Source organism: Vigna unguiculata, chromosome 6, assembly GCF_037176805.1.
Source record: "Vigna unguiculata cultivar grain cowpea cultivar isolate G323 ecotype 2 chromosome 6, ASM3717680v1, whole genome shotgun sequence".
Classification (NCBI taxonomy): domain Eukaryota; kingdom Viridiplantae; phylum Streptophyta; class Magnoliopsida; order Fabales; family Fabaceae; genus Vigna; species Vigna unguiculata.
In genome coordinates this window covers 44259045-44285277 of record NC_140797.1, presented here as the reverse complement: position 1 = coordinate 44285277, position 26233 = coordinate 44259045, and the positions used below count along the sequence as shown (strand labels likewise).

Here is a 26233-nt window from a genome sequence, read left to right as displayed (position 1 = left end):
ATTTTAATTTGAATATTTTTTTTCTTTTATATTATTTAAAAATATTTTTAAATTTTATCAACTAGGTTTATTAATGTTTACAAATTTAATAAATGTTTTGGTTCTCATGAAATTTTATTCGGTATTCTAATCTACAATGTAAACAATTATAATTTATTTCAAAGTATTTGATATCGAAGAAACAATCATCCTCCTAACATTGAATATTTGATAATATTATGTTTTTTTTATGGTAATTTTTTATTATTTTATAAAAATTAATTAAAATTAATATTGAAGTAGTAAGAAAATGGGTACGGATATGGGAATGAGACAAAAGTTTGATACCCGTTAAATTTGGTTATGGGATAAGGATGAGGATGAATTTTTTTTACGAAAATGGATATTAATAACGAAATCCATCTTCGTCCCGTCCCGTTGTCATCCCTACGGTAAAGTATAACTAAAATATTTAAAAATAGTTCTTATTTCATTTAAACATGGTTAGTATGGAGAAGTAGATTTGAATATTTGTGTAAAACTATCTATTAATGATAAAAAGTATACTTAAATGAAACTAAAGGATAATATTATCATTTTGAGACATATATAACAAAACTTGTTGGTTTTTATAATATTGTTCTAAAATTATATAGGAAATAACTTTTTAATTAGTTGACAAATTCTTCTGGATATATCAAGAAATACAAATTTCATAAATGTTTTGGTTTTCATGAAATTTTATTCGATATTATAATCTAAGATGTAAACAATTATAATTTATTTCAATTATTTGATATCGAAGAAACAATCATCTCCTAATATTGAATATATGATAATATTATATTTTTTTTACCGTAATTTTTTATTATTTTATAAAAATTAATTAAAATTAATTAAAATTAATATTGAAGTAGTAAGAAAACCGGTACGGGGATGAGTACGAGATTATACCCATTACTTGGTGGGGATGAGACAAAAATTTGATACCAGTTAAATTTAATCATGGGGATGAGGATGAATTTTTTTTTTACAGAAATAGGTATGGGATAGCGAGATCTATCTACGCATCACCCGCTATCATCCCTATTCATATAGCTAAAGTATAACTAAAATATTTAAAAATAGTTATTTCATTTAAACATGGTTAATATGGAGAAGTAGATTTGAATATTTGTGTAAAACTATCTATTAATGATAAAAAGTATACTTAAATGGAAATAAAGGATAATATTATCATTTTGAGACATATATAACAAAACTTGTTGGTTTTTATACTATTGTTCTAAAATTATATAGGAAATAATTTTTCAATTAGTTGACAAATTCTTCTGGATATATCAAGAAACACAAATTTCTAAAATTAGAAAAGAAAAGCAAAAGTTCTTCTAGATCTATTACCCACCATAAAAATATTAACAGAAAATTTGTCTATATTTTTTACTAATGTCATACATAGAAAAAATAGAAAAATGTTCCATCATGACGATAAAGTATTAATGAAGTGACTGATATAAATAGAAACATATTAACTGAATCATGTAATCTTCCACCAATAACTCTTCCCACTTCTCTCACTCTTTTCTTCCTTATTTGGTTTGCTCTTCATCTCTCTTGAGCCAGCCATGGCACACAACACCGACATGCCACCTTCTTCTACGTCACCTCAACACCATGAAAGAGACAATGCCAACCAGAAGGTTCCCTTCTACAAGCTATTCACTTTTGCAGATCATCTTGACGTGGCCTTCATGGCCATTGGCACAATCTCTGCCATGGCTAATGGCTGGTCGCAGCCTATCATGTCTGTCATTGTAGGAAAGCTTATCAACACCTTTGGCTCCACCGATCCATCAAATACCATCAAAGAGGTTTCTAAGGTATATGTGTGCATGCAATGAAAGTTTTTTTTTTTCTTTTTATAGTATCTGCTCCAACGGGATGGGGAATACTCATAACACAGACAAGAATGGTTCTTTATGATTCTTTATGGTTCAAAATAATCCTGGTTATGTAGAAGGGTAAGAAGGAGGACCATTGAACACAGTCTTGGTCTTTATATGCAAAAGGGTTGTTTTCCTTGATTACTACATGCAAAAAATATTACTACTCTAATAAAATTACAAATTTGGCATTACGTCTAAAGTAACATTAACTTTATGTTTTGGTACTCTTATTTCAAATTTCAGGTTTCGTTATTATTTGTATACTTGGCTATTGCGAGTGGAGTTGCCTCGTTTCTCCGTAAGACGGCACACGCTTCTTTTTCTGTTTATTTATTTCTTAGAGACTATATATTATGTTGTGTTAGTTCAGTGTCAGATAATTGCAGAATTTTGATATCAGGGTTACGGTGGTTTTGTTAAATGTTGCAGAGGTAACATGTTGGATGGTGACAGGAGAAAGACAAGCCGCGAGGATTCGAGGTTTGTACTTGAAAACTATATTGAAGCAGGACATTGCTTTCTTTGACACTGAGACAACAACTGGTGAGGTTATTGGGAGAATGTCTGGTGACACTATTCTCATTCAAGATTCCATGGGAGAAAAGGTATCATACTCCAAGATAATCTCAATTGTTATTATGGGTCATGGTCTGCAAGTATTACGTTAACTAGTCGAGAAAATTTAAACATCGATAATAATGATGAAAAAACACTGGCAACATAATATTGAAAAGAACAATGACAAACTAATTTATGCTAACGATTTTTTTTTCTGACTTCTCATCCTTTGTACTTACGATAAAAAATTATATTGATAGGTTGGGAAGTTTATACAACTTGCTTCAACTTTTATTGGTGGCTTTGTGATTGCCTTTGTAAGAGGATGGCGACTTACTGTTGTTTTGGTCGCATGTATACCATGTATTGTTGTTACTCGTGGAATTCTGTCCGTGTTGATGAGCAGAATGTCAAGTCGTGGCCAAGCTGCTTACGCAGAGGCAGGAACTGTGGTTGAACAAACAGTGGGAGCTATTAGAACAGTAAGTCACAGTCACACAAATTAGTTGTAGAAAAAAAAAATGAATGATTTTTATCTAACCATTGTCCTTGAATTTCTTCTGCAATGTAACTAGGTGGCATCTTTCACTGGTGAGAGAAAAGCAATAGAAAAGTATAATATCAAGTTAAAAATTGCTTATAAAACTATGGTTCAACAAGGGATGACCTCTGGTTTAGGAATGGGGTTACTTTTGTTGATTGTCTTCTGCACCTATGCACTTGCAATGTGGTATGGTTCTAAACTGGTTATTGAGAAAGAATTCCAGGGTGGAACCGTCATCACTGTAATAATAGCTCTTATGACTGGCGGAACGTAAGATTTTTTCTGGATTTCACATAGCTTAGCATTCCTAATGAAGAACTGAAACCTGATTAATCTTTCTAACATTCGCAGGTCACTTGGTCAAACATCTCCTTGCCTAAACGCATTTGCCGCAGGACAAGCAGCAGCATATAAGATGTTTGAGACAATTAAAAGAAAGCCAGAAATTGATGCTTATGACACCAATGGTGTTGTCATGGAAGACATAAGGGGGGATATTGAACTAAAAGATGTTTACTTTAGCTACCCTGCAAGGAAAAATGTGCAGATCTTCTCTGGATTCTCATTATATGTTCCCAGTGGCACAACTGCTGCTTTAGTGGGTCAAAGTGGAAGTGGAAAGTCTACTGTGATAAGCTTATTGGAAAGATTCTACGATCCTGATGCTGGAGAGGTACTGATAGATGGCGTCAATTTGAAGAATTTTCAGGTTAGATGGATAAGAGAACAAATTGGGTTGGTTAGTCAAGAACCTATTCTGTTTGCAGCAAGTATCAAAGAGAACATTATGTATGGAAAAGAAGGTGCAACTGATGAGGAAATTAAGTCAGCAATAACACTTGCTAATGCCAATACGTTCATTGACAAGCTGCCTCAGGTGTAATAAATGTTCCAAAATCAATTCTCGTTTTAGGTTGCTTTCTTTTATTAATTCTATTAATGTGTTTTATTCTGCTAGTAGGGCCTTGAGACAATGGCAGGCCAGAATGGGACTCAACTTTCTGGTGGGCAAAAGCAGAGAATTGCAATTGCAAGGGCAATTTTAAAGAACCCAAGAATCCTTCTTCTTGATGAAGCAACTAGTGCATTAGATGCCGAGTCCGAACGTGTTGTTCAAGAAGCATTAGAACAAGCCATGTCAAAAAGGACTACTGTAGTTGTTGCACATCGCTTGACAACAATCAGAAATGCTGACACCATAGCGGTGGTTCATCAAGGAAAAATTGTGGAGCAAGGTTAAACGTGAATCAATTGTTTTTTTCTTTATGTGTGTATGTCAAAAGTAGTTTGGGTCCATTTTCTATATCATGTTAACTCATTGTCGCAATCTATGAAAGAAAATTCAATTTTTTGAGACATCTTGGAACAAGGTGTTCACTTTTGACGCTTGGTTTTATTTGTAGGAACTCATGATGAGTTAATCAAGGATGTTGACGGTGCTTATTCTCAGCTTATTCGCCTACAGGAAGGAGCTACGGAAGCTGAGGGTAGCCATAATTCTGAAGCAGAGAAGTCAAGTAACAATGTTATTTTTGATAGCCACATAGCTAGATCTTCCACTCAGAGACAAGTTTCATTAAGAAGAGATTCATCTAGTAGACACTCACATAGCTTTACTCTTTCTCATCGAAGTGGGGTACATGAATCTGTAGAAATAGAAGATGGGGATGTTGAAAAAAGTAAAGGTGATGCTAAGAAGGTTTCTTTGAGACGTTTGGCCTACTTAAACAAGCCTGAAGTTCCTGTGTTAGTGCTTGGATCCGTTGCTGCAATAATAAATGGTCTTGTCTTCCCTATGTTTGGCTTCTTGTTTTCCTCAGCAATATCTATGTTCTTTGAACCTCCAGAAAAACAGCGGAAAGATTCTAGGTTCTGGGCACTTCTATATGTGGGTTTGGGTTTAATTACTCTTGTGGTCATACCTGTGCAAAATTACTTCTTCGGCGTTGCCGGAGGAAAATTAGTAGAAAGAATTCGTTCACTGACATTTGAAAAGGTTGTCCATCAAGAAATCAGTTGGTTTGATGATCCTGCAAATTCAAGGTATTTTAGTAAGATATTTTAATTATTATGTGTTGCAATTTCTTATACTCGTCAACTAAAGGATATGAATCACTTTCCAGTGGTGCAGTTGGGGCAAGGTTATCTAGTGATGCTTCAACAGTGAAAAGTCTAGTTGGTGATACACTGGCCCTCATTGTGCAAAACTTATCAACAATCATAGCTGGTCTAGTTATATCATTCACTGCTAATTGGATTCTTGCTTTCATTATTCTGGCTGTGTCACCCTTGGTCCTTATGCAAGGATTTCTTCAGATGAAGTTTCTTAAAGGATTCAGTGCGGATGCCAAGGTTAGTTTTACTTTCAGTTTTGTTTGAAATTATGCATTATGGAATATGGATGGATATCAAGAGAATCTTTTGACTGCTGTGTAGGTAAAGTACGAAGAGGCAAGTCAGGTGGCAAATGATGCTGTTGGTAGCATCAGAACTATCGCATCATTTTGTGCCGAATCGAAGGTGATGGATATGTACCGTAAGAAATGTTTAGAGCCAGAAAAACAAGGTGTTCGGTTGGGGCTTGTGAGTGGTGCAGGATTTGGTTTCTCTTTTTTGGCTCTGTACTGCACAAATGCTTTCTGTTTCTACATAGGATCTGTTCTTGTGGAACATGGGAAAGCAACTTTTCCAGAGGTTTTCAAGGTGAAATAAGTCAACCAAAACCTTTCGCTCCATGTTTATTTTGATGTTTCTTTTGATCTAGTTCTCACCACAAAATTTGTGCAGGTCTTCTTTTGTTTAACAATAACAGCAATCGGCATTTCCCAGTCTAGTGCCTTGGCACAAGACACCAACAAAGCCAAAGATTCCGCAGCTTCAATATTTAACATTCTTGACAGTACACCCACCATTGACTCCAGCAGCAATGAGGGTAGAACACTAGAAGCCATTTCTGGTGATATTGATTTTCAACATGTCAGTTTTAGTTACCCAACTAGGCCTCATATTCAAATTTTCAAAGATTTGTGTCTAAACATTCCAGCTGGAAAGGTAGTCAACTGATACTTGGATATTCCAGTAATTAAGCTTTTGAGTTGTACAAATAAACTTTATCTGGGAACATGTAATGTAGCTACATTGTTGATATGAATGTGTTTGCAGACTGTTGCCTTGGTTGGAGAAAGTGGCAGTGGAAAATCAACAGTGATCAGCCTCTTAGAGAGATTTTACAACCCTCACACTGGACGTATACTACTGAATGGAGTGGATATAAAAGAGTTCAGACTAAGCTGGTTGAGACAGCAAATGGGTTTGGTTGGTCAAGAACCTATTCTCTTCAATGAAAGCATTCGTGCCAACATAGCTTATGGAAAAGAAGGAGTTGCCACAGAGGAAGAGATAACTGCAGCAGCCAAAGCATCCAATGCAAACCAATTCATATGTGCTCTTCCCGAAGGCTATGACACCCTTGTTGGAGAAAGAGGCACACGATTTTCAGGAGGACAAAAGCAGCGCATAGCCATTGCAAGAGCCATGCTGAAAGATCCCAAAATCCTCTTGCTTGATGAGGCAACTAGTGCACTTGATGCCGAATCAGAGAAAGTAGTTCAAGAGGCTCTAGATAGAGTGAGTGTGAATAGAACTACAGTAGTAGTAGCTCACCGTCTCACAACAATTCGAGGGGCTGATATAATAGCTGTAGTGAAAGATGGAGCGGTAGCTGAGAAGGGAACACATAATGAGTTGATGAAGATTATTGATGGAGTCTATGCATCATTGGTCGCTCTACATACGACTGCATCTTAAATTTCTTATCAAGCACCATTGCTTGGAAAACAGTTGGTTCCTAGAGACATGATCTTCTCATTATTTCAAATTCTCGAACTAATAAAAGTAGAGGATGTGAATGTCTATGATTAGAAGGGAGTAGTGACGTTTTATAACGTTAGAGAGAAAAAATGACATTCTTTGTCATTCAAAAACACATAAAAGATGTTTTAATAACATGTTCAGGTACGATGATGGGCTGATTTGTCTTTGAATATGATTTAGAGTGTTAAATGTGATAATATTCAGCATCAAATACGACAATTGCTCGGTTTCTCTTCACCATTCTTCTCTTTCCATGTTAGTTCTATTTTTTAATGAACTTATGAAGCATCTTATAGTATAAGTTTGTTTTCTCTGTAAGAAACTCTATACAAGCATCTCTACTCTTTCTTGCACCGCTATACCTATGCTCACGGATAATGTAGCTTTTTATATATTTTTGTGTATTTATTGTCATGAATAAATTAATTCTTTTTTAATTTTTATCTATATTTTGTATTGTTTTGTAAAATAAGTTAATAGAAAGCATTTGTAACAGAGGAATTCATAAAACCTGACTCTGAACCGTGCTGAGACAATGCTTATCGGTGGTGTCAATGACATATCGAAAAAATGGATATTTAATCTTGCTTCTCACAAAAATTTAAATCATTCCTCATTTTGTACCATAGAGAAAGACATTCCTTCGTCAAATAACTCAATGAATGATTTGACAATTTTATGCATTTGAAAAATATATATTGATATTAATATTATTATTAATGACTTTTCATATAATCATGTTAATACAATATAATGTATCACGCCATTAGCAGCGAACTCGCAATATTTATACTGGTAGTTACTCAAAAATTAAAAAATTAATGACCTTAGTGATAATATTTTATTTTGTAGAACATGTGTGTATTCAGAGTCTCTTAGAACTGTACATTTATTTTTCCATTTAATAAGGCAATCAACTTAAATAATGTTACGATTTTCAACATTTTACCAACTAAATTTTAATTTAGAAGATGTTTTTAAATAAGTTTTTACGAAAACTTAAAATCTTCCAATTTTCGTCGTTATCACCACCAATCTACACTCACTTAATTAGATTCTTACTAATGATAAAAAACCCAACATATCATCAGCTAGTATTTGATTATAAAGAGAAACTTTATGCCCCCCCTAGTTATTATTAGCAAATATACACTCTTCCAATTATTATTGATGTTTTATTTTTTGTTCTGAAATAATTGTCCTTTTAAAAGTTGAAAGACTTCAATTATGTTCTTGTTCATTAGATACTATAAGTAATTACTGTAAAACTGAATATTAAAAAAACCACTGTAATAAAAATTTAATAATACTTATGGAAAATTTCTCTCCAGAATCTGGGAAATGATCTTTATATGTGTTTACAAGACTTTAGAATGAATTTTCAAGTCATTTAAGAAAAAAAGAAGTGAAGAAGTTGCAAAATTTGATGCTATCTAGTGACGTGTAATGTACATGGCACTGGCATTTTTCTTCACACTATGATTGACTAATATGGAGAGATACCAATGAAGCATAAACTCCATCGATCTTCATCAACGCTTCATGGTTCCCCTTCTCAGCAATGACCCCATTTTTGACGACTGCTATAATGTCAGCACCTTTAATTGTTGGAAGACGGTGAGCTACCACAACGGTAGTTCTATTAACACTGACTTTATCAAGAGCCTCTTGAACCACACACTCAGATTCTGCATCAAGTGCACTGGTTGCCCCATCCAGCAAAAGGATTTTGGGGTCTTTCAGAATGGCTCTTGCAATGGCTATGCGCTGTTTTTGTCCTCTTGACAGTTGTGTCCCTCGTCCTCCCACAGGGGTGTCATAACTATGTGGAAGAGAGCATATGAACTTGTGTGCATTTGCTGCTTCTGCTGCTGCAACTATCTCTTCCTCTGTCGCACCTCCCTCTTTACTATAAGCTATGTTGGCACGAATACTTTCATTGAAAAGAATAGGCTCTTCACCAACCAAACCCATTTGTTGCCTCAACCAACTCAGTCTCAAGTTTTTTATATCCACTCCATCAAGTAGTACACGTCCAGAATCAGGGTTGTAAAATCTCTCTATGAGGCTGATCACTGTTGATTTTCCACTCCCACTTTCCCCAACCAAGGCAACGGTCTACACAGACATATTTCAACAAATTATTAGATTTGTACAACCCAAAAGCTTAATAATTAGATATGTTACCATTCAATGCAAATTTTTATTACCATATTATCGAGATGAAACTAAAAGACAACATCAAATGCACCTAACAAGTTATACCTAAGTTTTGTTCTTAATGATTAGTGGTTACCTTTGCAGCTGGCATGCTTAGACACAAATCCTTGAAGATTTGAATGTCAGGCCTTGTTGGGTAACAAAAGCTGACTTGTTGTAGTTCAATATCACCTTTTATGAGGTCTAGTGTTTTGCCCTCATCACTGCTGGAGTCAATCGCTGATTTGGTCTCAAGAATTTTGATTATTGAAGTTGCAGAATCTTTGGCTTTGTTAGTATCTGGAGCCAAGGCACTACTCTGGGAAACACCAACTGCTGTAACTGTTAAGGCAAAGAAAACCTGCATAAAATCTATAGTAAGAACTATATCAGAAGAAAACATCAAGTTAAGGTGGACCGTTACATTACAATGACATACCTGGAAAACTTCTTCAAAGGTTGCTTTACCGTCTTGCACAAGAAGCGATCCTACGTAGAAACAGAAAGCATTTGTGCAGTATAGAGCAAGAAAAGAGAAGCCTAGTCCTACACCACTATAAAGCCCCAAACGAACACCTTGTTTTTCTGGCCCTGAACATTTCTTCTTGTACATATCCACCACCTTTGGCTCAGCACAGAATGATGCAACAGTTCTAATGCTACCAATAGCATCATTTGCCACCTGACTTGCCTCTTCATAATTCACCTATACAACTCAAAGGAAACTTGTCAATATGTGCCTACTTTCTCATTTCTGCGGATGGAATCAGCAAAACAGAATTTAGACCAACCTTTGCATCTGCACTGAATCGTTCTACGAACTTGGTCTGAAGGTATCCTTGTAGAAGCAACAAGGGTGACACAGCCAGAATAACAAAAGCCAGAATCCAATTAGCAGTGAATGCTATAGCTAAACCAGTTGTGATTCTTGCTATGTTTTGCACAATGAGGGATAAGTTGTCACCGACGAGACTTCTCGCTGTTGAAGCATCAGTAGCTAGCCTTGCACTAACTGCACCACTGCATGGAAATCCATTTTTTTTTATTTTTTTGAGTTAGATGAGTTGAAGGAATTAATATATGACATGATTGCATGTTTATTTTGTCTTTTATAATTGGAAGTAATTATCACCTCGACATACCATGAATTTGAAGGATGATCGAACCAACTGATTTCTTGGTGCACAACCTTATTAAATGCCATTGAACGAATTCGCTCTATAAGTTTCCCACCTGCTATCCCGAATAAGTAGTTTTGCAACTTGGCCATTTGTATGCCATTGCCTCCAATCATCTAAAATGGAGTAGTTTAAAGATTTGACCCATGCTTGAGTTGCCAAGAAAGCAATCAAAAAGTCATGATCGCCACTGTCAGCAATATAGAAAAGTTATCTGGTATGTGAAATTCAAACTACTCAAACCTTATTCAATATATGGAGAAAGAATATCGACCTGTATATGAGCTAACGATAGCCCATTCTACTCAGATTGACGTGATACTCAAAACTGCTTGGGATATCTCTCTTGTGAGGTATATCGAACGTACAACGACGCCATTTTCCTATGCTTCCCTGCACCATGCAACCAAGATTTATGTTATATATGAATTTGTATATGCATTTGAATGTGGGAAATTTACTGTCATTTGTATCAACTACACCTGACGGATATGTAATGCAGTGCGAACATTATCATCATTGGCCCAGAAACCGCAGAGGAAGTATACATAACTCTGGATGGTAGTTCACAAAAGGTGTGTTAAACAACCAATGCATGTTATAGCAAATATATCACTTTACAAATATGCAAAGAAAAAAAAAAACATTTGTGATTGAATGAGGCATGAAGATTACTCGACAGTTTAAGGATGGCAATTTGAGACGAGTGTTTAGGAAATTCGTGGTGGGATATTTCTTAATTAGTGATCTCCTCCAAGATGTTTCACTATCAAGCCACTCAAATGATGGGTCCAAAATACAGGATCTCTTAATTCCTGATAAAGCCTATAACAATGAAACAATTATTGACATTGTGATTTTTTGTTATTAGAGATTCTACAAATGAAAATCTTGCAAGTAAAGATCAAATAAGCGTACCTCGTTGAATGACTCGATATCTCTAGAGCATAATACATTTTTGACGTGTACTTTTATGTACTCTCCTCTACAATTTTTTTGTAATGACTTTTCATTGTAACAAGAGAGTTTAGTTAGCATTTGATTTTCTTCAACAGAGTTTTTGATGAGAATGAAATTACCTCATATAATTCATCGAAAATAAGTCCCATTCCATCGATCATTAAAGTCGCTTCCAGTAGTAGCAGCATTCCCTAACAGGTATCCCTAAAGAAAACAAAAAACATTTTAGGATAAGTACATTGCGTTTGTTTATCTTCTTATTTTTTTCAAATTTCGCCATACAGAAATATATTTTTAATTATTTTGACAAGGTTACCCTCACACCTCTTTAATTGTTTGAAAAATATTTTAATATGTACCCTGTAAAAACAGTGACGAACATTTTATTTTTGTATCAATACACATCTTTGACAATTGAGACATGCTACACAAGGTATTGTAGTCAACTACTCAAATCTCACTTTAAATTGGTCAAATTTGTGTTTAATATTAACTAACTACTTGGAATATATGATCAAGCAGTGAGCAGTTTTAGTATTTGCAGGAGATCTCACATCCGAATTTCCATGGTTTTTTAATGCAATCAATCATTGTACAAAACAAATTAATGTATGTGAGAAATTCACTCCTAAACTTCTGATTCTCCTCACAGAAACATTGTAGTAATAATTGTGGAAAAATGTATACCCAACGTCAAAGAGATACTTTAAGATGCTAACCTGGAGATTTATCCATGGTTGTACCCCTTTTTCATTTGCTGAAAACAAGAGAATTTGGCAATCACTAAACTTTCAACCAATCTATGTTAACCCAATGACGCTACGATATACAAATTAATCAGCTTCTACCTATGGTTTGTGGATCCAATTTGTAGCGCATAGAGCTTTTTCTTACCTTGTGAAATTTCTTGAACAATGACTGGAATAGGAATGCCAGAGTACGAATCGCCACCAATGTAAACTTCGTTTGACAAAAAAGTTGGATGATCAATCAGCGACTGCAAACAGTTAATAATCACTGTAACAACTAATCTTTTGTCTACAAACAGAGCAGATAAAGGTGATGATTGTGAAATAGAGAAACGAAAGAACAGGATGAAGACCTTTCTTAGAAATTGTCTGACTGAGTTTAACGTACCCGGTTTCAAGGACAAAAGGAAGTGGTCCATCGAATCCAGGAAGGAACTTTGGAGCCACACCGTGCTAATTGAAGGAAGAACAGTGATAACAGAAGAAGGGGAAGTACAAGGCCATAACAAATGAAACCACAAGTACTGTAACTACCACTGAAGTTAGCCATTTTTAATGGTTTTTCCCTTTTGTTTACGGCATTTCCATGGTTTTTAAACGGAGTTTGTGAGTCCTGTATGACAAGACACCATTGTTTTTAATTATTAATAATCAGTATTTCTCTGTAACACGGAATCACAGTCATATATTATTTTTCATAGCGTTGGAAAGGTTGATATGATTGATCTCAACACTTTGAACCGCAAACAAGCGACAGGCTCTGGTTATGTGTCGTGTCCATGGCTGGCTGTAACATTTTATTTGATTGTAGTTGGAAATTTATGAAACCCATCATAATTCCAATTATTCTCATTTTAGTGAAATACAACAGGCTAGAAGAATACGATATACTAGATATACATTTTTCTGTAAAATAAAAATTTACAATTCTAAATACTACATATTTTAGTTTAATATAATAAAGACAATATTATTTTAATATAATAATTTAATTACATATGGGTTTATCCTTAATTATTAATATAATTAAATATCTATCACATATATTTAATAAATAAAAAATTAAATTAATATATAACTACTTTTTTTCTACTAAACACACATAATCTTTATTAAAAACTATATCTATCACATTTTTTTTGCTAATTTTTTTAGCTTATCTTATTTTTTAAGACTTCCTCTAGGATTTTTGTAAGAAAATGCCCTTAAATAGATAGAAAGAATTAAAAATGAAATTCCTAAATTGATTTGGAAAAATTACAAATTATTGATGAATTCAGAATTATTAGTTAACTTAATTAATTTTCTGATAATGATATCGGTAAGGAACTTTGTTTTCCATAATAATTTAATCTGATTTGAAAAAATTATGATCACCTATCACGAATAATTGTGTTATTAAGAACATATGCAACTATCATGTCAATTTTAGATTAAAATAAATATTTTCTTGAATTTAGTTTTTAATGGGAAGCTCATCAGCTCCTTCCTACAGCAATTTCAGTAAAAGTATTTTATTCTTATTATTAGCTTGTATCCCTAAAATACTAATAATTAATTCGATCAAAATTTTAAAATAGTTTATTTTATTTTAAACACTAGCAGAGTCCAATAACAAAGAATTAACACAATGAAATATTTAAAAAAAAAATGGTGTGCTTATTTAAAAATCTACTTGAAACAGATCTGAGTTAAATAATGTAAAAGAGTGTGTTTTGATAATAAATAAGTGTATTAAGTAGCGTAAAAAAATGTGTTTACAATAATCAAGTGTATAAAATGATTTATATCTCATAATAAAATATAATTACATTTAAGTTTTAATTTCCTTAATGGTATATGTTATCTTGTTTATATGTTTTTTAAGTTTTTGAGTATGCTAAAAGTATAAGTGGACTTAATGTGAGTTAGAAGAGCAAAACAAAACAGATTTTTAGTTATAAAACAAAATGTGTAGGGAGGTGAGCTTAGAATAGCTTAGAATCAGAAAAAGCATGTGAACAGAAAACTACGTCTAAAATCAATAACCAAAATATGTGTTGATTCTGTATGTCTAAAATTATTACATGTATGTTGAAAATTGTTATGAAGTTTGATTCTGTTTTATTTATAATATATTTACGCTAATCTAAAGAAATTTATTATTATGAATTTTAATTATTATTTATAAATATAAGAGAAAGTTAAATTATAAAATATTTTTCATAATAAAATATTTAATTATTTTTCTGAAAAAATATTTTACAACTTTTTTCTAACAAACTAAATATGAAAAACAAAGAAAAAAATAATATTATTCATTCTTGTAACTTTTTAAAGATATATTAAGCCAATAAACAACTTCATCCTATCTTCTCTCACTTTTATCTTTTTCTCTAGCTTTATCTTTACTTCCACCCTATCTTCTCCTTCCACCATTATCTCTGTCTCATTTTCGTCTTTCATTTCCACTCTCAAAATCATTTACAAGTGTTAATTAGAATAAATTGAAATATCACAATAATATAGTATAAGGAAAAAGACGAAAATCAACAATGAAAAATTTGAAATATAAAATTTAAATTTCATAATCTTTGTGTATTTTGGATTGTATAATCCGTAATGAAAAACTACATTACGGATTAGATAATCTGAAATATATATTTACGTTACGAATTACATCATTCAAAAGTATAATTTTACATTACAAATTTTATAATTTACAATGTACATTTATATTATAGATTATTTGATTCAAAATATGAATTTAGGTTACTAATTTATAATTCATAATATAATTTTGTATTATAAATTGTGTAATTTAAAATAATTAGGGACCGTGGAATCCGTAAATAGTTAAAACTTTAAAAAATATGGAGGTGCAGAAAGAAAACATGGGATGCCGAAAAGTTTCCCATGTTTCGATTATCATACCTTTTGTTCAATTGACATGGAAATTTTGTTTTATTCTTATTTTATTGAATATTAGGTATATAAATATTTATATTTGTATCGCCTTTTTATTGTTTTAAATATTAATTTAATAATTACAAGTTTAATATTATATATAAAAAAGAAATATATAAATATTAAAACAAAAGATAAAAAGGTTACTCAATTCAATTCTTGAAAATTTTCACGTAAAATATTAAAAAATTGATAAAAATAATAAGAAATAAAGATAATTATATGTATGTCCTATATTTGATTTAATAAATTTAAAATTAATACATCATTTGGACAAATTAAAAATAAATAAAAAATATGTGTATAATTAAGATCATGATAATAATAAAAGTAACTTTCAAATCTAAGTTGTTAACAACTTTAAAATCTAAGCTTTTGATATCACTTGTTAACATCTTTTTATCTCTTTGTGACTTCTTTTGTCTCTCCTTACTTTCTTTTTAAGAGTCTTGTACCAATTTTTTCATCATCTTCTAGTTAGTATGTTTTTTTCTTTTTATTCGTGTTGATATTGTTTTTATTTTGTTTTAGATTTGTATTATAATTATAAATGCGTTCCTACATTTTTTATTTTTCAATACTTTTCGATTTACGAGTTTTGAGAGTTTTTTTATATATATCTTGATGAGGAACTGAAATTTTCCTACAAAATTATCAATTAGATTAAGGTTTAGTCTTTGTCGAAAATAGATTAATTGGAGTATAATTTAGAGTTGAGTTTGTTGGAGAAAGATAATTTAAGTTTAGAAAAAAAAGAACTTACTTTAAGCATTTACAATCAAAAGATTTGAGCATTGATGAAATTATTGAACAATTAAGAAGTATTCTTTCATTCTTTGAAAAGTAGAAGAAAATGGATTTGAAAACGCATTAATTTTTGTTAAAGAAACTGCTATTGAAATAAATATAAAACCTAAACTTATTGAAAAACGTATTAGACTCAAAAAAGAAACAACTGAATGAGAATAATGAAATGGTAAAATCTCTTTAATTATTATTTATAATTGATTACTTTTTGTAAAGTATAGATAAAATAATTAACATATTTTAACGTAGATTTGACAATTTAAAATATATGAAGATATTTTTGATTTTTGATTTAGTGTTAAAAAACTTAAAGTCACTACATTATACCTTTTTGAAAGAAAAATGGTTAAACTTTGAAAAATCTTTAAAACATGATAATTTGTTTGATATTGATGGATTTAATTTATTTTAAGAATTAAATTTCTTAAGAGAAATTATAGGTTCAGAAAATAATAAACCATTTGATATTCTTAATTATATAAAAAGAATAGATTTTTTTTTGAAATGGATATATAACTTATAGAATAATGTTAACAATTCAAGTGTCCATTGCTTTAATCAAGATGAATTTCTTAGAGCTAAAGATAATAAAAAACTTATTTGAGATCAACAATGTCTATAGAAAGATTACATATATTAACATTATTATCTATTGAAAAAAATATTAAATAAAATTAATTATAACAATTTAATAAATAATTTTTCATAAAAGAAAAACTCAAAAAAAAGTATTAAAATAAAGACGTCATTTTTAAATTTGTTTTAGATCTCCTAAACTTTTGAGCTACTCTTGCAATGACTTTGAATTCAACTGATGAAACCAAACTTAATCTTAAATCTTTGAGGAAAAACTATCATGCATGTAATTCTTAATTTGTCATGTTAATCATTAGAACTAAAAGGCATATTTGAATTAAAAGTAGCAAGGGAGAGAAAAGTCGTTTGGCCTTCCAAAAGAACATATACTTTCTTTAAAGTTGTTCGGCCTTCCAAAAGAACATGATAGAAAAAATATAATGTGTTCTATCAGAGGATAAGAGAGATCGTGGATTCAACTTCTCCATTAACAAAAAATTAATATCTAACAATTGTCGATAAAATAAAAAATAGGGTCCAAACCTATTCATCAATAGATGAGATTGTTCTTTTGTATTTCTATTTTGTCTATTGTGGATTAAAATTACTACATATTAAGGTTCTTGTAATCTTTCACATACATAACAATAAAAATACTTTAATACAATGTTTAATACAATGTGATCACTTTTAACTTGGCACATCCTTGATATCTTTAATATCCGATTATTCAAATACCAATTGTAGGATTTGCAAGGTGTCTTTAGAAAGATAATAACTATCTTTATTTGGTTGACAAAGATAAATCTACCTCGAGGATTGCCTCTCATAGTAGATGACCTAGTTTGGTTGTTCCTACAAAGGCCTCTTAGATAACCATCTACTGAACATAGCAAAGCATTCTTTAGGATTGGACTCTGGAGCTATGTGGCTTCCACCCTGAAAGTATATCAGAACAAACAATGAAATAAGGAACTACCAAATATTGCCTTATACTTCATTCTCACTGCATCAACTCCACCATTCAAATTTATTTTTGTAAACAAGATCCATTAAATTTATCCCTTCTTCACCTATCTAAAATACCCTAATCAAATGGAGTCTTCGTGTGACCCACAAGAACCGTAAGAAGAACAGAAAAAACTTGCCTTCACAGTTGCAAATGTCATACGATTGGAGTAAGTTCTTGTGTATCTGCTTGCAGGAAAACAAATATATATTAATACACAATATTCAATTACTTTTTTTTTTGTAGATAAAGTGTTGCAATATAATTCAAGCTCATATGTGCACACGTAAGAAGCTGAATAAAAGTCAGAGAAAATTAGTGACCTTGTTGGAAGACTTTGTCAAAAGTCTGTTGCAGGTTTTTCGGCTATTAGTTAGGAGCACTTTAAGATTCAGTTTTTAAGTTATTCTTAGCACCACTAATGTAGGATTGTTAGACGTGGTTAGTGGAGATAGTTAGCCAAGTTTTTTTTATTATATAAACATTGTATTGTTCAGCATTTTAAATGAATGTGAGGAGAACAATAAACTGAGCTCTCTCTCTTCCATTATTCTGTCATCTGGTTCTATTATCTTCCTCCTCTAATATCCAACATTTTGGTATCAAAGAGCAATCCGGGTTCATATCCAGGGAATTGTTGAGTGAGAAGAGAGATCACTCAAACACAAGGATAAACACGGTTGGAGAGTGAAAAAGTTGTTCATAATGCAGAACAATGGATCTGGAGCCACTTCACAATTGCCTATCTTTAAAGGCATAAATTATCAATTTTGGAGCTTGAAAATGAAAACATTATTCAAGTCTCAAGAACTGTGGAGTTTTGTTGAAGAAGGATTTGATGATGCTCAATCTCCAGAACCTGATCAGCAATTGAAAGAAAAGAGAAAGAAAGATTCCAAGGCATTATTTTTGATTCAACAGGCCTTGGATGATGGAATCTTTCCCAGAATTGCTTCAGCAACCACATCCAAGATGGCATGGGATACTCTAAAGCAAGAGTATCTAGGTGACAAGAAGGTGATTACAGTGAGGCTGCAATCACTAAGGAGAGAGTTTGAAACAGCTCTAATGACGGACAAAGAATCGGTCCAAGAATACCTGTCACGTGTATCCACTATGGTACAACAAATGCGGTCATATGGAGAAACAATGACCAATGAGCATGTGGTTGGAAAAGTTCTAAGAAGTCTCACAAGCAAATATGACCATGTTGTAGCAGCCATTGAAGAGTCAAAGGACATGGGAGAATACACCTTTGATGAACTCATGGGATCCTTGCAAGCTCATGAGGAGAGGCTCAATAGAAATGGTGAGAAGAAGGAAGAGAAGGCATTCCATGTGAAAGGAGATTCCTCAAACAGGGAAAAGACAGGGCAATTCAGTGGAAGAGGTAGAGGAAGAGCTGGCTCTAGAGGAAGGGGCCGTGGAAGAGGACAAAATAAGGAAGGAAAAGAGCAATCGTATAAGGGTCCACTCAAATGTTACTATTGCAAGAAGCCAGGCCACAAAGAAGCTAGCTACTGGAAGAAGGAGGAGGATGAACAAAAGGGTGATCAAAAATCCAATTTTGTGGAGAATGAGCAAAAGTTGTTTTTAGCACAAAGTGCAGCTGGAAATGATGCAGGAGATGGCGTGTGGTATGTTGACAGTGGATGTTCCAACCATATGTCAAGTGCCAAGTCTATGTTCAGAGAACTGAATGAATCTTTGAAGAGCAAGGTGAGGCTTGGAGATGGAAAGCAACTTGAAGTGGAAGGAAGAGGCACAATTGCAATCAAAACGGAGCAAGGAAACACCAAGCTATTATATGATGTGCAGTATGTGCCAAATTTGGCTCACAATTTGCTGAGTGTGGGTCAATTAATCAATTCTGGATATTCAGTATTGTTTGAAAATGATTTGTGTTTGATTTGTGATAAGAAATCCAAAGAAGTTGTAGTAAAGATTGTTATGGGGAGAAACAGAATGTTCCCTCTTGATTTATCTGGCAATGTGAGCAAAGCACTGACAGTTAGAGGAGATGATGATGCCAAGCTGTGGCATTTGAGGTATGGCCATCTGAATGTGCAGGGACTGAAGCTTCTAAGTTCCAAAGACATGGTGCAAGGGCTGCCTAAAATTGGTGAGCTTGAATTGTGTGAAGGATGCTTATATGGAAAACAGTCAAAAGGACCATTTCCTAATGGCAGAGCTTGGAGAGCAAGTGAAAGTTTGGAGCTGCTGCATGCTGATCTCTGTGGACCAATGCAGACAGTTTCTCTTGGTGGAAGTAGGTATTTCTTGCTCATAACTGATGACTACAGTAGAATGAGTTGGGTCTACTTTCTAAAGGCTAAGTCTGAAGCCTTTGAAAACTTTAAGATTTTTAAGGCTATGGTTGAGAAACAATCTGGTCTATGTGTGAAAGCCTTAAGAACAGATCGTGGTGGCGAATTCTTGTCAAATGAATTCATCACATTTTGTGAGGAGCATGGAATAAGAAGAGAATTGACTGCATCATATACTCCAGAGCAAAACGGAGTAGCTGAGAGAAAGAACAGAACTGTTGTAGAGATGGCAAGAAGCATGCTCAAAGCTAGAGGTGTACCAAACAACTTTTGGTGTGAAGCTGTAGCTACTGCAGTGTACATCCTAAATGTCTCTCCTACAAAGGCAGTCATGAATATGACACCATTTGAAGCATGGAGAGGAAAAAAACCATCAGTAAGTCATTTAAGAGTTTTCGGTTGTACAGCTTATGCTTTAGTTGATTTAAGATCTAAACTAGATGATAAATCTATGAAATGTGTATTCATTGGGTATGCTACTCAATCCAAGGCATATAGACTGTATAACCCTCTTACTGGCAAGATTGTGGTCAGTAGGAACGTTGTATTTAATGAGAATGCAGGCTGGAATTGGAAGCAAAGAGATAGTTGTGACAGTATTCAGCAGAATATAGTAGGGACTGATTGCTCAGAGGAAGACGTAACTGTGCCATCAAATGACCAGCAGTCTTCAAGTCCTCCTACACCATTATCATCTTCAAATCACAGCTCATCATCTTCTTCAAGTCCTTCCTCATCAAGTTCATCAGATGATTCAGCACCGAGAAAATATAGGACTCTTGTTGACTTGTATGCAAACTGCAACTTTGCACTGATGGCTGCAGATCCAACCAGTTTTGATGAAGCTAAAGATGAAGTTGAATGGCAGAATGCAATGAACGAGGAAATCAGGTCCATTCAAAAGAATGAGACTTGGAAATTGGTTGATCTTCCTGAAGGAAAGAATGTTATTGGACTTAAGTGGGTATTCAGAACTAAGTTCAATACAGATGGTAGTATTCTAAAGCACAAAGCAAGATTGGTGGCAAAAGGGTATGCACAGCAAGAAGGAATCGATTTTGAGGAGACATTCTCACCAGTGGCAAGATTTGAAACTGTAAGAGTAGTATTAGCTTTGGCTGCCCAATGGAAATTGAAGGTGTTTCAGCTTGACGTAAAATCTGCATTTCTCAATGGAGACTTACAAGAAGAAGTTTTTGTTGAGCAACCACTCGGCTTTGTCAAAGATGGTGAAGAAGGCAAGGTTTACAAGCTGCAAAAGGCACTTTATGGACTGAAACAGGCTCCAAGAGCCTAGTACACCAAGATTGACTCATTCTTTCTTCAAAATCAGTTTGAGAGAAGTCAGAATGAGCCAACTCTCTATGTGAAAAAGGAAGGCATGAATGGATTCATTATTGTCTGTCTTTATGTGGATGACATCATCTACTTTAGCTCCTCTCAGAAGCTGCTAAATGAGTTCAAAGCATCAATGATGAAGCAATTTGAGATGACAGACTTGGGACTGCTTCAGTATTTCTTGGGTCTAGAAGTAAGGCAAGGAGAAAATGGAATATTTCTGTGCCAGAGGAAGTATGCAGAGGATTTACTGAAAAATTTTCAATGGAAAAATGTGAAACTGTCAACACTCCTATGAACCCAAATGAGAAGCTGCAGAAGGAGGATGGCACAGGAAAAGCTGATGAAAAGCTGTTCAGAAGTTTAGTAGGAGGTCTGAATTATCTCACTCACACACGTCCTGACATTGCTTATAGTGTAAGTGTGGTATCCAGATACATGCACTCTCCAACAAAGCAATAGCTAGGTGCAGCAAAAAGGATTCTAAAGTATGTTGCAGGATCAACTCGTTTTGGAATCCTATATGAACATGTAAATGAGTTCAAGTTAGTTAGCTACACAGACAGTGACTGGGCAGGCAGTTTGGATGACAGGAAAAGTACCTCAGGGTCAGTTTTCAGTTTAGGCTCAGGAGCTATTACTTGGAGCTCAAAGAAGCAGGACACTGTGGCTCTGTCATCATCTGAAGCAGAATATGTAGCTGCTGGTGCAGCAGCAAGACAAGCTGTTTGGCTTAGAAAGTTGTTGAAAGATTTATGTTGTGAGCAAGAAGGAGCAACTGAGATATGGTGTGATAACAGGTCTGCGATTGCTATGACAAGAAACCCAGCATTTCACGCAAGAACCAAGCATATTGAAGTTCAGCATCATTTCATAAGGAAGCTTGTGTCAGATGAAACAATCGTTCTAAGATTCTGCAGCACAAATATCCAAAATGCAGATCTGTTCACCAAGGCTTTAGCTCAAACCAAACATCAGTTCTTTATGGAGAAAATTGGTATGTATGAGTTTGAATTAAGGGGAGGTGTTGCAATATAATTCAAGCTCATATGTGCACACGTAAGAAGCTGAATAAAAGTCAGAGAAAATTAGTGACCTTGTTGGAAGACTTTGTCAAAAGTCTGTTGCAGGTTTTTCGGCTATTAGTTAGGAGCACTTTAAGATTCAGTTTTTAAGTTATTCTTAGCACCACTAATGTAGGATTGTTAGACGTGGTTAGTGGAGATAGTTAGCCAAGTTTTTTTTATTATATAAACATTGTATTGTTCAGCATTTTAAATGAATGTGAGGAGAACAATAAACTGAGCTCTCTCTCTTCCATTATTCTGTCATCTGGTTCTATTATCTTCCTCCTCTAATATCCAACATAAAGTAATCCTAACTAAAGTAAGAATACCCTGCAACTTGGCCATCTGTATACCATTGCCTCCAATCATCTACGATGGAGTAGTTCAAAGATCTTATCCATGCCTGAGTTGCCAAGAAAGCTATTTTCATGTCATGGTCGCCACTGTTATCAATACAACAGAGAAGTTATTTACCTTGTGATATTTAAATTCCTTCATCTGTATTACCTTATTCCTTTTGAGCATAGAGAAAGGATATTGACCTGTATATCAGTGAACGATAACCTTTTCTACTAAGGTTTACATGATACCCATAGCTTTCTGGAATATCCATATCGTGAGGTATATCCAAGGTACACCGACGCCATTTTCCTATACTTCCCTGCAACATGCAACCAAAATGCAATTTTATAGCCAACTAACTGTATGTGTGGAAAGAATATTGTTACAAGTATCAACTGCACCTTGCGGATATGCAGTGCACTGCGAACATCGTCATCATTGGCCCAAAAACCGCAGAGGAAGTATACATAAGTCTGATGGTGGAAAGGAGATAAACATCAAGTTAAATCCAATGAAGAATTTGGCTTTAAATGCAATTAAGAAATAACTTGATAGTAGTTTATGGATGCAAGGTATATAGCAAGATTGTAACTGGATAATATAAGAAAAGAAGCATTAAGCGAAACGTGTCTAATGCAATAAAACATGAAGTTTACTCCACAGCTTAAGGGTGGCAAATTGAGATGAGTATCTGAGAGCTTGTTGGCGGGATATTTCTTAATTAGTGATATCCTCTGAGATGTGTCCGTATCAAGCCATTCGCACTTTGGCTCCAAAATATACGTGTCTGAAATTCCTGATATAGCCTGTGTCGCAATGGAAAAATCGTTGTGTCATGCATATTTCACCACTAGAAACTCTACTGGTGAAATTTGATATGGAAAGATGGGGCAGAAGAAAAAAAAACGATGCGTACCGCGTCAAATGACGCCATATCTCTGGAACATAATGCATTTCTGGTGTCTACATTTATGTACTCTTCTTTACAATGTTTTTGCAGTGACTTTTCATTATAACGAGAGATTCGTTAGCATTTGAGTTTACAATTTTTAAGATAGGTATTGATGAATTACAATGAAATTACCTCGTATAGTTCATCAGATATAAGTGCCATTCCGTGAGAAAAGGGAATTTGATAGTTCTCTTCTCTTCGAGTTGTTAGTGCATTCCCTAGCAGGTAACCCTGAAGAAAAGGACGATTCGTTATCAATCTGCAGAGATGGTGTATATTTCAAGGACGGGATTCTCTTACAAGATTCTAACCTGGAGATTTATCCATGGTTGAACGCCTTTCTGATTTCCTGAAAACATGGAATTTGACAGTAGTTAAAATTTTCAACAACCCAATGAGGCTATTAAACAGCAGAGAAGGTTTAGCTTCAGTATAAATTTGCGGTCACAGTTTTTCTATACACATTGAAACACACGAGTTTCTCACCTCGGGAAATTTCTTGAACCACTGCTGGAACAGGAATTCCAGAATATGAATCGCCACCAATGTAAACTTCATTTGTCAAAAAATTTGGATGATCAATCAACCACTACAAAAAATTAAACATGATCATACAAACTCTGTTAACTAAATACTTGTCTATAAACAACAAAAACCAAAGAAAAAGGTGATAATTGTGAAATAAAACCAAAAACAAAAAAATGGTGAGCACCTTCCTAAGAAATTGATGGACTTGGAGAACTAGTGTGGAATCACTTCGTTGAGTAGCCGATTTTGTGGTGGCATAAGTGAAGCCTGTAGAAACAGGCAAGTCTACAAATATAATGCTACTAACCTGTAAAAAATAGAAAAGATCAGCACTAAATATCAATAAATAAGCATAAGAAAGCGATGAAATAAATACAATGAAGTTAAAAGACCAGTTTTTTGAACCAACAAAAAGATCAAGAACAGTGGAAACCTTTGTCCATGAGTGTGGCCTCAAGAACAAATTTGGGAGGCTTCCATTATACTCTTCATGTTTAAAACCAAGTGGACCTGCAACATTGAAATAGAATAGTAATCTAATTGCCTAATACATAATAACCATTGCGAAAAAGCAAAATAGAAATTGAAAAAACAATGATGATACTATCACCTATTTCAAAGACAAGACCAGAGAGGGCTGAACAACCAGGGCCACCAGTGAGCCAAAGCATGAGAGGATCGTCCTTTGGACTGTTCTCTGACTCAATGAAGTAGTAGAATGCCTGCACATCCTCTGATTCACCCACTCCCACATATCTATCCAACAAATATAATGTTAACTTTCATTGCAGTAACATTTTTTTTTCTAACTGAGTTTAACGTACCCGGTTTCAAGAACAAAAGGAAGAGGTCCCTCGAATCCAGGAAGGAACTTAACTGTGGAGCCACACCATGAAAGTTGAAAGAAGAATTGTGATAAGAGAAGAAGGGGAAGTGGAATCCCGTAATGAGCCAAAACATAACCAGTGCTGCAACTTGAACTAAGCTTTGCCATTTTCAGTGACCCTGTATAACACGCGAGCCTTAATTAAGTGATTAAAATAAACACAATTTTTAATTGATTGATTAAGTATGCGAAGATCCACCTCAGTACTGTTTGAGAACATTTTCTCAAACTTTATTTTTTTGTATTTTGAAATTGTTGAAAAAAAGAAAAATACCAATTATTAGGACGACAGACGTATAATCACACAAGTACTTATATACTTATTTTGAGATATTAGACTACCTATACAGTACAGTCATGCAAACATCTAAATGAAAGAATCAGAAGAAAATATTTTGAATATTAAAAAAAAGGTGTCAAATTCTATATGCATAATACATAACTACTTACAAACTCATATCCAAAAAAACAAAACATGTTACAGAATTTTTTTTATCATTGTTATTGTTTCTTTTAAAGGGAATGATGCATATATGAAAGGATCGTGATACATGCAGTTAGGGTAAAATAGAAGCCTAACGGGTGTGTATATAAGAAAACGGGGTGCATGTAGACAAAAGCAGCTGTCGAAAGAAGTATGAAGAAAAGCAGGCCCACGCACTTAACGTGTTATTTCCATCTTTTTAAATGTCCTGTACTTAAACCTTCCAATTAAATTTACCATACTCATACTCTGACATAGATATGGGCACTGAAAAAGAAATGGGTCCACACATGAGTTGAATTGCATGCAGAAGAAGTATGAGATAAAATCGAGATAAATCGTAAAATAGTAAAAATCTACTGAAATTTTGGTTATAAAAATCTAACCTATCCTTGATAATAAAACTGTGTACCTGAGTGGCGGATCTGGATAGAGATCCGTGAGTGGATTTGGATGGAAGAAAGTGAAAGTTTATTGCATTGTGATAACCTCACCTGTGGGACTTAAATCAGGATCACACAGTTTCACACATCAGGGGCCTTTTGGTTGTTCTTCTTTTCCTTCGTGTCTTCTTCTCTTCTCTTCTCTTCAGGTTGTTCCCACTTATGAATCTCTCTCGTGCTTCTTTTTTTTTTTCTGTTCCTTTTTCTCTTATTGCTGTTCCTCCAGAGGTTGCGTATTATAAGGATAAGGACCACTCCCACGTTGTGCCCGACACCAATTAAGTAATGTAATAGAGTATGTTTTTATAATATATAAGTATATGAAATCATTTATACCTCATAATTAAATTTACATTTATATTTTAATTTTAATTTACTTAATAGGATATGCTTACTTAATAGGATATGCTATGTAACGTATATGTCAAAAATGGACTTTGGGTAGGTTTGAAGAGTAATCCATATTTGTAAAACAAAAACTAGTACTTTTATCCGTGCAATGCACGGGCACGAGATTTTAAAAATTAAAAAATTAAAAAATA

The 26233-nt window shown here is 33.7% G+C and overlaps 3 protein-coding genes across 10 annotated transcripts; 1 reads left to right on the top strand and 2 right to left on the bottom strand.

Moving 5' to 3' along the window:
- Positions 1-1527: 1527 nt before the first annotated feature.
- On the top strand, positions 1528-7218 carry LOC146885913 (ABC transporter B family member 9-like). The gene is made up of 12 exons (XM_085674640.1): positions 1528-1859; positions 2169-2223; positions 2355-2530; positions 2744-2965; positions 3059-3297; positions 3379-3904; positions 3989-4262; positions 4431-5070; positions 5151-5379; positions 5464-5730; positions 5815-6078; positions 6190-7218. Exons 1-12 carry the CDS (start codon positions 1605-1607, stop codon positions 6832-6834), a joined length of 3792 nt encoding a protein of 1263 aa, XP_085530766.1. The 5' UTR covers positions 1528-1604; the 3' UTR covers positions 6835-7218.
- A 970-nt stretch (positions 7219-8188) lies between these two features.
- LOC146885912 (ABC transporter B family member 9-like) lies at positions 8189-10530 on the bottom strand. The gene is made up of 5 exons (XM_085674642.1): positions 10242-10530; positions 9891-10119; positions 9539-9805; positions 9197-9460; positions 8189-9018 (listed from the first exon to the last, which is right to left on the bottom strand). Exons 1-5 carry the CDS (start codon positions 10391-10393, stop codon positions 8377-8379), a joined length of 1554 nt encoding a protein of 517 aa, XP_085530768.1. The 5' UTR covers positions 10394-10530; the 3' UTR covers positions 8189-8376.
- A 1932-nt stretch (positions 10531-12462) lies between these two features.
- On the bottom strand, positions 12463-25950 carry LOC146885911 (serine carboxypeptidase-like 11). Of its 8 annotated transcripts, XR_014995789.1 has the most exons (16): positions 25661-25947; positions 24703-24883; positions 24489-24634; positions 24312-24388; positions 24063-24185; positions 23837-23939; positions 23662-23699; positions 23483-23581; positions 23315-23401; positions 23055-23204; positions 22800-22871; positions 22599-22717; positions 22386-22499; positions 21592-21903; positions 17464-17509; positions 17176-17254 (listed from the first exon to the last, which is right to left on the bottom strand). XR_014995789.1 is itself a non-coding variant. In XM_085674644.1 (15 exons), exons 2-15 carry the CDS (start codon positions 24870-24872, stop codon positions 17171-17173), a joined length of 1428 nt encoding a protein of 475 aa, XP_085530770.1. In that variant the 5' UTR covers positions 24873-24883; positions 25661-25947; the 3' UTR covers positions 16930-17170. The 8 variants fall into 8 exon arrangements, 6 of the variants coding, with proteins under 6 accessions (XP_085530774.1, XP_085530770.1, XP_085530771.1 ...); XM_085674644.1 differs by lacking the exon at positions 21592-21903 and having other exon boundaries at positions 16930-17254; XM_085674645.1 differs by lacking the exon at positions 21592-21903 and having other exon boundaries at positions 16930-17254; positions 25743-25947.
- Between the last annotated feature and the right edge of the window lie 283 nt (positions 25951-26233).

What these genes read in the sequence shown, in the direction of transcription:
- LOC146885913 (XM_085674640.1), top strand. Translation starts at nt 1,605, where the DNA reads ATGGCACACAACACCGACATGCCACCTTCTTCTACGTCACCTCAACAC. An exon ending in AAGATTCCATGGGAGAAAAG is followed by an intron (nt 2,531 to 2,743) that starts GTATCATACTCC and finishes TTATATTGATAG; the next exon opens with GTTGGGAAGTTTATACAACT. An exon ending in GCTCTTATGACTGGCGGAAC is followed by an intron (nt 3,298 to 3,378) that starts GTAAGATTTTTT and finishes TAACATTCGCAG; the next exon opens with GTCACTTGGTCAAACATCTC.
- LOC146885912 (XM_085674642.1), bottom strand. Translation starts at nt 10,393, where the DNA reads ATGATTGGAGGCAATGGCATACAAATGGCCAAGTTGCAAAACTACTTA. An exon ending in GATTCAGTGCAGATGCAAAG is followed by an intron (nt 9,806 to 9,890) that starts GTTGGTCTAAAT and finishes TGAGTTGTATAG; the next exon opens with GTGAATTATGAAGAGGCAAG. An exon ending in TAAGCATGCCAGCTGCAAAG is followed by an intron (nt 9,019 to 9,196) that starts GTAACCACTAAT and finishes ATGTCTGTGTAG; the next exon opens with ACCGTTGCCTTGGTTGGGGA.
- LOC146885911 (XM_085674644.1), bottom strand. Translation starts at nt 24,872, where the DNA reads ATGGCAAAGCTTAGTTCAAGTTGCAGCACTGGTTATGTTTTGGCTCAT. An exon ending in TGGTCTTGTCTTTGAAATAG is followed by an intron (nt 24,389 to 24,488) that starts GTGATAGTATCA and finishes TCAATGTTGCAG; the next exon opens with GTCCACTTGGTTTTAAACAT. An exon ending in ATATGGCGTCATTTGACGCG is followed by an intron (nt 23,205 to 23,314) that starts GTACGCATCGTT and finishes ATTGCGACACAG; the next exon opens with GCTATATCAGGAATTTCAGA.